Here is a 13,877-nt window from a genome sequence, read left to right on the forward strand (position 1 = left end):
AGGGGGTCGGCTAATCTAGTTGTGTGCTTGGTTTGTTCACTGATAGATTGTTTAGCGTCTTACGGCTGTCAGATGAGAGGATGTATGACTTATGACTTATGACTTAGTACTTGAGAGTCTCAGTCTTAGTTAGAGATGGGGGCGGGGGCTGTTTTTTGTTTACATGCTATAAATAAAAAAATATCAAATTTTCGTTTTGTTTATAATTGATATGCGAACGATAATTATAATAACAAAATAAACAGTTTAAAATTGTTTTATTGTTTCGTTTTTGATTCTAGTTATAATACCAGGTTAAATTCGTTTTAATTCGAATATAACATCTGGTTTTTATAGCAGTTTAAATTGTATTTTAAATTGCAGATTTAATTCTAGTTTTGCTTCAGCTTTTTTTTTCTGAAGAACATATCTGAGTCCACTCAGCTCTAATCGGTACCTGAATCACGTTAGGGAAAGTAAAGGTGGCTTGCATAGTGCTGACCACACCATCCCCTTATATACCGTGGTCAGGAAACATGAACTCTACTTAATCCGGATCTTTGGGTCCGAAATTGGATTTTATATTCAAATTTTAATTCTAGTTCAAATCTAGTTTTAATTAAAATGTTAATTATATTGTAAATATTTGTGCTAATTCTAGTTGTAATTCTAATTTGAAGTGTTAATTCTATAGTAAATGTTATTGTTAATTCCAGTTATAATTCTAGTTTCAAACAGAACAAAATGTTTGAGATCAACAAAATTAAAGAAACTTCTAAGAAAAAACATGACATTCGTGAGCGAATCTAGAGCTATTTCCCTGTGGGTGGGTGGGTGGGTGGGGATGGGGCAGACTTAATGGGATAAGCTATTCTAATAGAAACACAGAAATAATTGAACAATCTAATGTTTGCAAACACTTAAATAATTAAGAAGGTGTTTTTTAATTGTGTTGATTTTATTTTTTAAATAAGATTATCTCATTAGAAATCCCATGTGGTCTCGCCTAATACGTAGCTAGACCACTACGTCATACTTAACACACAAACATGCAAGATTGTTTGGTGTTTGTAGAACTAAACAAATATGCTTTCTTAAAGAGAAGAACCTGTACCACTAGGAGTTGTCTAACTTTCCTTGCCATAATGGAGACTTAATGCAATTATAATGTCAGTTATCTCGAGAAAGAAATGAATCACATTGTCCTTGACTTTTGGTCTGCTGGTTATGTTTTTTGTTGTTTCGGTTATTTTTTGTTGCTGTAGAGATAACGTCGGCTTACGGCAAATGGGAAAGGGCAATAAAGATTAGTGACATTAGTTGGTGGGAGGCGGGGTTGTGAAAACATAAGGGGGGGGGGAACAAGAGGACAATCGCATTTTGTTGAGTCAACAGTCCGTTAGTTAATTACTTGATTGGTTTCATATTTAACTGTTTATATCTTTTATTTAATTACTTGATTGGGTTCATAGCTAACTATTCATTCTGTTATTAAAATACTTGCTTGGATTAATATCAAACAATTTAGTTCCGTTGTTTAAATACTTGTTTGAAATAATATTTAATAGTTCTTCCCGTTTTTTTAATTACTTGATTGGATTCATATCTAACAATTCATCCCGTTAATTAATTTCTTGATTAGGTTAATATCTAACAATTCATCCCGTTAATTAATTTCTTGATTAGGTTCATGTCTAACAATTCATCCCGTTAATTAATTTCTTGATTAGGTTCATATCTAACAAGTTTTTTCTAACAACTCACGTGGTCTCAGTATGTCAACAGATGAGCAGCTATTTATAAATTTTGGCCTAGTTAGCTGAAGGCTAATTAATCAATTAAGATTGTAAGCCTTGAATGAAATAATTGTTTGTTTAATTTAAAACATCATTAATACCCTGCACATTAAAGCAACACATTTATTTAATGTTGTCTCATGTATTAAGTTATTTTTTAGAAGTATTTTTAACCGGGTTCCTGATTCCTAAAGGAATAAACAAAACAAAAATTATCAGTTCGATGATTGTAAAGTTGTCTTAGTGAGTCAGTTAACCAAAAGTGCAACTAGGAGCATTTTGTTGTTGTTAGCAATATTTTCAAGGACTGTTTTCTCTGAGCGTAACAAAACAATGTATTTGTGAATGGTGTAAGTCGTGATTCGATCTTCCATGTGATAAAAATCAATCCTTATAGCATTGTGTATTCCTTTAATACATTTCCTGATCAAAATACCAAATCGTAAAAGAAGACGTCTCTGTTTTATTTCGGGTGTTTCTATTAACCCCCTGTAACCTCCATCTAACGCAGCGATGACTAACCTAAATCTATTATAAGTCAGCATCGAACAAGAGAGACAACTGCAGCCAAATAAAATAACAATCAAAGTTACTCGCGACAGTAAACACAATGAAAGTTATCTCATGTGCAAGTAACATTTGTTTACCAGTCTAGCAACTTTTTTAAAATTTACAACTTTCTTTTTGAATATTTTTATAAATGTAAAAATACGACTTTTCGATTATTCATTGGGGTGGTAGAGTGTATGCTTGCTAACTTTAAAATCCCGAGTGCGATATGGGTCGTTAGCTGGGGACAGCAACCCATCTAAGAGAGACAACTTTAAAGTCAAACAGAAGCTGTCTTAAGGCAAACCCAGAAGAAATATGTTAGAGGAAATCCCGTCCAAAATTTCATTTGAAACCGAATAAAAGATTATACAAAGATGGTGTAGAGTGATTCGAACTATTTTGTCTTCGATTCAAGTTTATACTGTAAAATTAAATTAAGGAGTTTAAAAATCTACGACATAGATTCCACTCCTCCCATTCTGTATAGTGGACAAAGACTTTAAAAAACAAGTTGAACTCAAGCTCTTAAATAGTCTTTACGTCTCTAAAATAGACGTTTCCGTAACAAGTGGTTTATGGTTAAAGTCATAACCAACGTGCATGACTGTTCCCTCCACATGTTAAAGTTTAACCTAACGTGTTCTACTGATGTTAAAATTTAACCTAAAATGTGCTACTGATGTTAAAATTAAATCTAACGTGTGCTACTGATGTTAAAGTTAAACCTAACGTATGCTACTGATGTTAAACTTAAAACCAACATGACTTACTGTTCCCTCCCCATGATAAAGCTAAACCTAACATGTGCTACTGATGTTAAACCTAACGTGTGCTACTGATGTTAAACCTAACCTGTGCTACTAATGTTAAACTTACACCTAACGAATGCTACCACTAACTCCCCAGCTGATAGTGTTCAGTGCACTCCAGGGCCCCTTCAAGGAGGAGTTCTACCAGTGCGTGACGTTTGGCTCCTACGACAGCGCCTGGCAGCCCCAGATGTACGCCATTGTCTCCCTAATGCTCATGTTTGTACTGCCCCTGGCCGTCATAGGCACGGCTTACGGCCTTATCTTCACAACCATCTCACAGAAGTCAAAGGAACATTCTGGTAATTATGTTTTTTTTTTCATGCTTTTTTTTCCTGATTTTATTTTTCCTGATTTTTTCCCCCAGATAAATGAGGCATTAACTTCTTGTTTTTGAAAATGCATAAAAGTGCAAAAGCTGTTACAATCCTTATTTTAGAAGAAAAATTTCTAATGGCTTTATCCTCTTTCTTGTTGACTCTTTATCGTGGGCTCATTATTAAATTCCCATTTTCTAGGCGGGATACAAACGGAAGTATAAGGAATATCACGTGATTTTGATACAACCGGAAGTAGGAAGAAATTCGCGGGAATGCCGAAAAGAGGCATAAAATAAGATCGATTTTCGGCGTGATCGGGCGGAGAATGAATAGACAAAATTATCACGTTTCTAAATTTAGAACTGGGATTGGGATATCTTTTTTGGAAAGTAGTTCCAGGCGCTCGTTCATCTGAATGGCGTGTTTGGCGCCGCGTGAATGTAGCACTGGGCGAGCTGAACAAAAACAGAGAGGGGAAATCTTGTGAAACTATGACAAAATGTTTCTTTGTGAGAATCGAACGACGAATTTCAAGGATATGGGACGGCGTGGTCGGGGGGTAGAGCTTTACGACTGCTAGCCCGAAACTCTCAGGTTCGAATCCTGAGCTCGGGTCCGTAGGACATCCCTTAGTCCCCTCAGCTCTGATGGGTACCTGACATATTTTACAACACTTTCCATCACATGCAAAGGTCATTGAAACAGATTCGCTCTACTTCATCTGCCCCATGTGTCTTGTTCGCGATCGGGAAATGATGATGATTTCCAGAATAGTAGTAAATAAACCGGGAGTGATCTCCCCTAAACTTTCTCGAATATTCTTATATAAAACAACAGGGGATGGGAACTCGGGCTATAGGCATGATTTTTAATCCATTTTAAATACTTAAAGTTTTAAAAATAGAATAAAATATCGTAGACAACAAAATTGCACACCAAGTGAACGCCAAATAAAAAAGTGCATAATAGTGCGCAATATTATTAGTACTTTAAAAATTTACATTAGTTTTTTGAGAAATCGGAAGTAGCGTAAATTACTACTTCCGGTCAACGGAAATTGCTCAAAATTTAACAGAAGGTAGAAAATTAGATCTTTTACTCACATGTGAAATTTCATTTATCTATCTAAAATAGTACTCAAGTTATAGGCTTTTGAAAAATTCAAAGTAGAAAAAGTACCACTTCCGGTTATCCGAAATCGCTCAAAAGTTGATACGGATCTACGATTTTGATAAAATACTTATATATGAAATTTCATCAACCTAGCTGTAACGGTACTCAGGGAATCCTGTTTACACACAGACAGACACACACACAGACATACGGACAGAATTGCAAAGCCAAGTTTTTCAGAATGGATTACGCATAAAACCTCTTAATTTTGATAAATCTGGATTGATAATTTTTGCCCGATTAAAATAAGTCCTCTATACTTCGGATGTGATGAAGGACTGAGGTGTAATACGGTGAAAATTGTTAAAATTTCAAGAGATTTTTTTGCACGATTACAATACTTTCTCTATACTTCGTATATACGAGAAAGTAAAAAAACAATATGCGGTTATTAAAACATTATTGGGACGGCGTGGCCTAGTGATAGAGAGCTAGAATGCTAACCCAAAAGTCTCGAGTTTGAATCCGAGTTCAAGTCAGTAGAATGTCCCTGAGTCCACCCAGCTCTAACTTTAGGGAAAACAAATGCGGCTGGGCGTAGTGCTGACCACATTATCTCTTCACACGCCGAGGTCTCTGAAACAGATGAACTCTACTTCATCTGCCCCGTTTGTCTTGGGCACGAACGTGAAAGGATAATGAGATGAAAACATAATTAATACAGGTAAAGGCTGAAGGAGACATTTGTTTTTATTTTCTGACCATTTGAACTAGCTCGTCTTTTGATTTTTTTTTATTATAATAATTTTTACTAGTAGTTGAATCGTGTGAATAAAACTTACTAATCATTCAATAGGAAATAACTCAGTAATGGTTTCATACTTTCATACACGAAGCTATCCAGATCATTACACACTAACCCATTCATACCACCACACACTAACCCACACACACCTTCACATATGTATCCAACCATAGCATCACACTACCCCCCTCCAAACCGTCACGCATTTATCCAACAAACCCCCACCCCCTCCCCCAAACATCACACACTAACCCCCCACCCCCTCCCCCAACCATCACACACTAACCCCCCCCCACCCCCTCCCCCAACCATCACACACTAACCCCCCACCCAACCACCACACTCTAACCCCCCACTCAACCACCACTCACTTACCCCCCTCCCCCAACCATCACACACTAACCCCCCACCCAACCATCACACACTAACCCCCCACCCAACCACCACACTCTAACCCCCCACTCAACCACCACTCACTTACCTCCCTCCCCCAACCATCACACACTAACCCCCCACCCAACCATCACACACTAACCCCCACCCAACCACCACACTCTAACCCCCCACTCAACCACCACTCACTTACCCCCCTCCCCCAACCATCACACACTAACCCCCCACCCAACCATCACACACTAACCCCCCACCCAACCACCACACTCTAACCCCCCACCCAACCACCACACTCTAACCCCCCACTCAACCACCACTCACTTACCCCCCTCCCCCAACCATCACACACTAACCCCCCACCCAACCATCACACACTAACCCCCCACCCAACCACCACACTCTAACCCCCCACTCAACCACCACTCACTTACCCCCCTCCCCCAACCATCACACACTAACCCCCCACCCAACCATCACACACTAACCCCCCACCCAACCACCACACTTTAACCCCCCACCCAACCACCACACTCTAACCCCCCACTCAACCACCACTCACTTACCCCCCTCCCCCAACCATCACACACTAACCCCCCACCCAACCATCACACACTAACCCCCCACCCAACCACCACACTCTTACCCCCCACTCAACCACCACTCACTTACCCCCCTCCCCCAACCATCACACACTAACCCCCCACCCAACCATCACACACTAACCCCCCACCCAACCATCACACACTAACCCCCCACCCAACCATCACACACTAACCCCCCACCCAACCACCACACTCTAACCCCCCACCCAACCATCACACACTAACCCCCCACCCAACCATCACACACTAACCCCCCACCCAACCACCACACTCTAACCCCCCACTCAACCACCACTCACTTACCCCCCCTCCCCCAACCATCACACACTAACCCCCCACCCAACCATCACACACTAACCCCCCACCCAACCACCACACTCTAACCCCCCCACTCAACCACCACTCACTTACCCCCCTCCCCCAACCATCACACACTAACCCCCCACCCAACCATCACACACTAACCCCCCACCCAACCACCACACTCTAACCCCCCACCCAACCACCACACTCTAACCCCCCACCCAACCACCACACTCTAACCCCCCACCCAACCATCACACACTAACCCCCCACCCAACCACCACACTCTAACCCCCCACTCAACCACCACTCACTTACCCCCTCACCCAACCACCACACACTAACCCCCCCCCCCCCCAACCACCACACTCTAACCCCCCACTCAACCACCACTCACTTACCCCCTCCCCCCAACCATCACACACTAACCCTACCTTACCCCCTAATAAATTCGTCTGATCCGACTAGCGCATACCATCGCCATCTAGCCAATGCCCAGCCAAACAGGAAATCTCATTTTGCCAGGGCAGCACTTCCGGTAACCAGATAACAGACCGGATATGGAATATGTATGGCACTCTTGCCACAATTTCTGCCACTGGACCCACCCACCAGACACAGACAACTTGCCCCACCCACCAGACACAGACAACTTGCAGGGACAGAAAATAAAATATTTATTTAGGATTCTTTTGTCTCGTCTTGGTGCCCAAGAACTTGTACTTTTGCACACGGCACCATTCTTACAAGTGTGTGCTGGGTTTTATGCCGAGTCAGGATGGATTGATTAGATTAGCATGCGAGGGCCTAGTTCAATGTACTATGGGTTTATTGGATTAATATAGCGCGATATAATGCGTGGGCCATTGTTACTTGGTGAGAAGTGGATTTTGTAATTCCGTCTCACCTTTTAAATCAAATATTGGCACTTCTTCACCTTTGTGATAACAAAAACTTTACTGCCAGAATGAAGTACATTCTTTACATTTTAAGGATACGATCCTGTACAACTTGCATGCCTTTTTTGGTACCACTCGGGTATCCATTGGTAAACCGCTACTTCCCCTAGCACCAGCCCCCCCCCCCCCCCCCCATTTATATCCATTTAATTTACAACTTCCCTTGTATAAATGGACCACACTATCCCTTCATGTGTCAAGGTCACAAATTCTACTTCGGAAGGCTCGAAAGGTGCTTTTTAAATAGTAAATAGTGCAATGTATTTATTTGTTGGTTGTTGTATATGCGTTGTAGGTATATCATTCATCATTTTAATGTTGGTAGATTATATTTGGATTTTAACTGTGAATGAGATTGGAGTCCTTACATTAAACATGTAAGCAGCTTTCTGTTGGGGTTTAGTTTTTATGTCCGGCTGTTTGTTTTTCTTTAAAAGTACTTTCACTTTCTTAGAAAAATGCCCGACGTCCTTGCTGCTGATAAACCAAACATTTGACGCTAGGAAGAAAACAATATAAAGGTCACCACACGATTTGATAGACAGCCGATCTAAAACCTAAACAAAATTCGTGACTTCTAACCTAGGATCGTTTACATTGTCAATGATTTCATCAGGCCACACTATACTCGCGAGGGGTATCACACAGTACATTCAAGTTTTTATCGATGTTTTTTTTATAAAACATAATTGAGAATTTACCAAAATAAAATTTCACAAATACTTTTTGTATAATATCTGAAGTACATTTTAGTAATGTTTTTAAATTTAGTGTTTGTTGTATAAAATGCGGATGTTATTACTTATTACAATTTGTGGAAATTGACGAATCAGTAATTGACAGGGGGTAACTGACTTTCCAGATGATTAGATAAAGCTAATTCCCTGACGTATTGGGTCACATAACGTTACAAATATTTTGCTATTTGTATTCTTGAATCGTGAGCAAGAATGAAAGCACGAGCCTTTATAAAGACCAGATTTTGCGATAGGCATGGCAAGTAGAGCATATTAGCTTTTATAAACGAGTTCCTCTTACATAATCCCAACTCGCAGATTGTAATCAAAGTATCCAAAAACGCGAGCCAATCGTTATAAAGTAATTGAATTTTCATCAGCTAGGCAACGGAATAAAAAACTGAAAACTGTAAGGCGAATCAGCAGTCTAAAATGTAATCTACAGGCTACACAACATTTCCGGGCCAGCGTATAGCGCGGCAGTATTGAGGGGGCCACAATTTGCATGATTTCATAGAGCACAACTAGGGAGCTGGAGAGTCAGATTAAAACTGCTCCACCGGCATCGAGATTAAAAGGAATCGGATTTGTGTGTTGGGGAGAGGGGAACCAATTTATTAAAAGTCTCGCGTCCCTAAGTCACATGACGGGCACGTGATTTGATGGGATCACGTGGTACTATAACATAACTCATCTCACTAACAACTCTCGTGTCGTAGCTAGGTTTTTAGAGCTCGCCCGGATCAAATATTAATAACAGCTTCAAATGGGACATCGAGTCCTTTGATGTAAACCTGAAGCCGATATGAACGTTGTTTAATTGAGACCAAAGAGCTTATCCCAAATAGAAATGCGGCTTTCAACATGTCACACGGCTCTTATACTTTTACGGCTCTTTATTTTCTCCATCCATGTCTGCCTGCTCTCAGATTTAGGCCTGGTCAATTCTAATCCGTACCAGGCTAATCCGTACCAGGCTAATCCGTACCAGGTTAATCTGTACCAGGCTAATCCGTACCAGGCTAATCTGTCCCAGGTTAATCTGTACCAGGCTAATCTGTACCAGGCAAATCTAAACCAGGCTAATCTTTACTAGGCTAATCTGTACCAGGCTAATCTGTACTAGGCTAATCTAAACCAGGCTAATCTAAACCAGGCTAATCTTTACTAGGCTAATCTTTACTAGGCTAATCCGTACCAGGCTAATCAGTACCAGGCTAATCTGTACCAGGCTAATCTGTACCAGGCTAATCTGTACCAGGCTAATCTTTACCAGGCTAATCAGTACCAGGCTAATCTGTACCAGGCTAATCTGTATCAGGCTAATCTGTACCAGGCTAATCTGTGTCTGGCTAATCTGTACCAGGCTAATCTGTACCAAGCTAATCTGTACCAGGCTAATCTGTACCAGGCAAATCTGTAACAGGCTAATCTCTACCAGGCTAATCTGTACTAGGCTAATCTGTATTAGGCTAATCTGTACTAAGCTTATCTAAACCAGGCTAATCGGATAAAAACCGACCCCAATACGTTTAGTTTTGATATTAAGTACTATGTTGTAATGCTAGGCTTTTGCTTGCTAACCTGTACGTAGCCCCCATAGGGTTTAGATATGGGGGGGGGGGGGGAGACGGTCATCTCCATACAGCTCCAGCTTAAAGAAACAACCCGGTATTTACCTGTGTATGCCACGTGAGCTTTCGAGTTGTTAAACTCACTCCTTACATACATACATACATACATAAAAACATTCACACACACACATAATACGTACACATACACACAAATACATACATACATGCACACACATACACAGACATACATACACATATACACCCCACCTCTCCAGCTGAAAATGCCTCCAGAGAGTTAAAGTCCTTAGAATCAGATTGTCTTTTTATTTCCGGAACATATCAACATTTGATCACATGACTTCCGGTTTTTCTTGCCGGCTTGGATTATTTCACAAACCTTGCCAGGGTTTTTTTTTATAAAGTTTTTTGAGTTGTCTGCTTGACCCAACCTGGCACCGATAGCTATGTATGTGTATATGTAAGCTGTGTGTGTGTATCTGTGAGCTATGTGTGTATATGTGAGCTGTATATGTGTATATAAGCTATATGAGCTATGTATGTGTATATATGAGCCCCCACCAACTCCCCCACCAACACTTCCACCAACGCCTCCACCAACTCCACCACCAACGCCCCCACCAACTCCACCACCATCGCCCCCACCAACGCCCCCATCAACGCCCCCACCAACGCCCCCACCAACTCCCTCACCAACTCCACCACCAACACCCCCACCAACTCCCCCACCAACGCCCCCACCAACTCCACCACCAACGCCCCCCCACCAACGCCTCCACCAACTCCACCACCAACGCCTCCACCAACTCCACCACCAACGCCCCCACCAACACCCAAACCAACGCCCCCACCCCTCACACGTACCCACCCTATCATCTGTTAAGATCCCGACGTTAGTTAACGTGACTCAGCCTCTAATCCTAGCCCAGGGTTTATCACTCAGCACTCCAGCCGCCATCTTGGCTCCCTCACAGTTGGGACATTGACACGACTTAACAGATCCTGATGAGGCTGCTCGCTAAAGTACACACTCTTATAACTGGGGTGGGGGGAGGCGGATATCAATGTACCGGCAGACGTCGATATGTTGATGGTTGGTCGTTAGCTTATAGGGCGCTCAACTCCAAACATATAACAAGACGCCCAACTATCAACATATAACAAGACGCCCAACTCCCACATATAACAAGACGCCCAACTCCCACATATAACAAGACGCCCAACTCCCCACATATAACAAGACGCCCAATTCCTCACATATAACAAAACGCCCAACTCCCACATATAATAAGACGCCCAACTATCCACATATAACAAGACGCCCAACTCCCCACATATAACAAGACGCCCAATTCCTCACATATAACAAAACGCCCAACTCCCACATATAATAAGACGCCCAACTATCCACATATAACAAGACGCCCAACTCCCCACATATAACAAGACGCCCAACTCCCCACATATAACAAGACGCCCAACTATTAACATATAACTAGACGCCCAACTATCAACATATAACTAGACGCCCAACTCCCACATATAACAAGACACCCAACTCCCCACATATAACAAGACGCCCAACTATCAACATATAACAAGACGCCCAACTCCCCACATATAACAAGACGCCCAACTTCCACATATAACAAGACGCCCAACTATCAACATATAACAAGACGCCCAACTCCCCACATATAACAAGACGCCCAACTCCCACATATAACAATACGCCCAACTCACATATATAACAAGAAGCCCAACTTCCACATATAACAAGACGCCCAACTCCCACATATAACAAGACACCCAACTCCCATATATAACAAGAGTCCCAACTATCCACATATATGAGGCGCCCAACTCCCCTCCCATGTTACACACGCCCCTAGCTGCCGATGTTTAATCAGTCGGTATTGCTTGCGGGTGTAGGACAAAAGGCCGACATCCAAAAGGCCGACAAGACAAAAGGCCGACACGGACAAAAGGCCGACATGGACAAAAGGCCGACAGCCAAAAGGCCGACAGGACATAAGGCCGACAGGACATAAGGCCGACAGCCATAAGGCAGACAGCCAAAAGGCCGACAGGACATAAGGCCGACAGGACATAAGGCCGACAGCCATAAGGCAGACAGCCAAAAGGCCGACAGGACATAAGGCCGACAGGACATAAGGCCGACAGCCATAAGGCCGACAAGCATAAAAAATACTAATTTCGCAAAATATATGTTACTGCATAGCTGCTATCTTGACAACTATCGAAAAAAGGCATGAAATAAGGTGAAACATTCAAGAGAGGAGACGATGCTAGTTGCTATCCTTATAAGGTGAACCATCGGCTCCAAGCGATTGAAGATTACGGGAGTGTCTTAAACACAAAGGATCAACAACTAAATATTGCGAAATGCGGTCACTACTGTCTTTTATTGCTCCTTCTGTGACAACGAGGTGAGACAATCATCAAAGAACCAAGTCAAAAGCCGTCGCATCATCTCCCAAATGCACCAAGGCGGAACGCAAAGAACAATGCGATCCTTATAAGGAAAAAAATGGGGTCCATGCGTCTGGAGACGACGGGAGTGTACAAAGGATAGCCAGAAAAGTGGTGTCACCGCCATATTTTGGAAAGAAATCAAAGAAACCGAATGAAGTAGAACGATCACGTGCCTTTATTGGACTACATGTTAAATACCGACAAACTTTGAATTATATTTTAGTTTCGTCCATTGCGAATTGCGTGAAAGTGAAAAAAGTGTATACTATATTCGTTGGATTCAATAATTCTGTTGTGATTGTGATACAAGTGTGCTGATATTGGTAAGTTTTTTTTGTTTGTTTGTTAAAAAGAAACACTACATTTGATATTAATAAACAAAATACAATTTAGTATGCCTACATGTTGAATAAACACAAAATATGTTATATTTTGAAGGTGAGTCGGGGTAGGTGGGGCAAGTTGACGCATGACGTAAGACAAAATGTAACAAAGTAAATACAGTGCAGTCTAGTCACGAAACTTTTATTAAACTGAAATCAATTGGTAGTGATGCCCTTTACTACATTAGCAACAGCTTATAACATTCCTTGTTAAAATTCTCTGGGGTATTGGTATGAACAGTTACATGTACCTAAGAATATTTATGAGAAACTTAAACAGTCGTATATAATTATATATTTTAGATACAATGGAATGTAAAGTGATTGAGTCACAGAAGGGAAAACAAATGCTTGTTGTTGATGGATTTGTCTTAACAAAAAACAGACAAAGAGGAGACCTCTTTTACTGGGAATGTAGCCAACGCCAGCATTTAGCTGCTCGTGAAACGGCAGATACTCTCTGCAAAGCTCGAGCTAGCACGATTTTCTTAAATGGTTCCCACACATTGAGAAAATGTAGTGCACACAACCATGCACCACAAGCCAGTGACGTCGTCGTTCGTGAAAAATTGACACAGCTAAAGACCATTGCTGCCATTAGTCAAGAATTACCAACTCAAATGGTAGAGGCTTCAACATCTGACATGAGCATGGTAACAAGGGTTGATATGCCATCAAAGCAGGCATTAACAAAGCGAATTAAAAGGACTCAAAATAAAAACCATCCAGTAGAGCCACATACATTAGAAGATGTGGCTATTCCAGATGACCTGAGGTTGACACAGTCAGGAGCTTTGTTTCTGTTAAAGGAAAGCTCCATAAACAATGACAAGTTGCTAATATTTTCTACTGAATCAAACATCCAAAAGCTTGGTGAGGCTATGTATTGGATCATGGATGGTACTTTCAAAACTGCTCCTAATATTTTCCTACAAATCTACTCCATTCATGCTCCAGTAGGTTACGAAAACTGCAGAGTTTTACCGCTTGTCTACATTTTGATGTCTCGAAAAACCGAGGCTATGTATACACGAGCTT

General features: G+C 41.5%; 1 protein-coding gene across 1 annotated transcript in view; it reads left to right on the forward strand.

Annotated features, from left to right (window-relative positions):
- LOC131934868 (gonadotropin-releasing hormone receptor) overlaps nucleotides 1-13,877 on the forward strand; it is a gene marked incomplete at its 5' end in the record, with an annotated part of 204,039 nt that overhangs the window by 84,921 nt on the left and 105,241 nt on the right. Inside the window, one exon of the mRNA XM_059291017.1 lies at nucleotides 3,234-3,438. Coding sequence (XP_059147000.1) covers nucleotides 3,234-3,438 — 205 coding nt within the window. The remainder of the gene's footprint in view (nucleotides 1-3,233; nucleotides 3,439-13,877) is intronic.

The sequence above is a fragment of the Physella acuta genome, unplaced genomic scaffold, assembly GCF_028476545.2.
Source record: "Physella acuta isolate Inbredline_101_S28 unplaced genomic scaffold, ASM2847654v3 ptg000119l, whole genome shotgun sequence".
Lineage (NCBI taxonomy): Eukaryota > Metazoa > Mollusca > Gastropoda > Physidae > Physella > Physella acuta.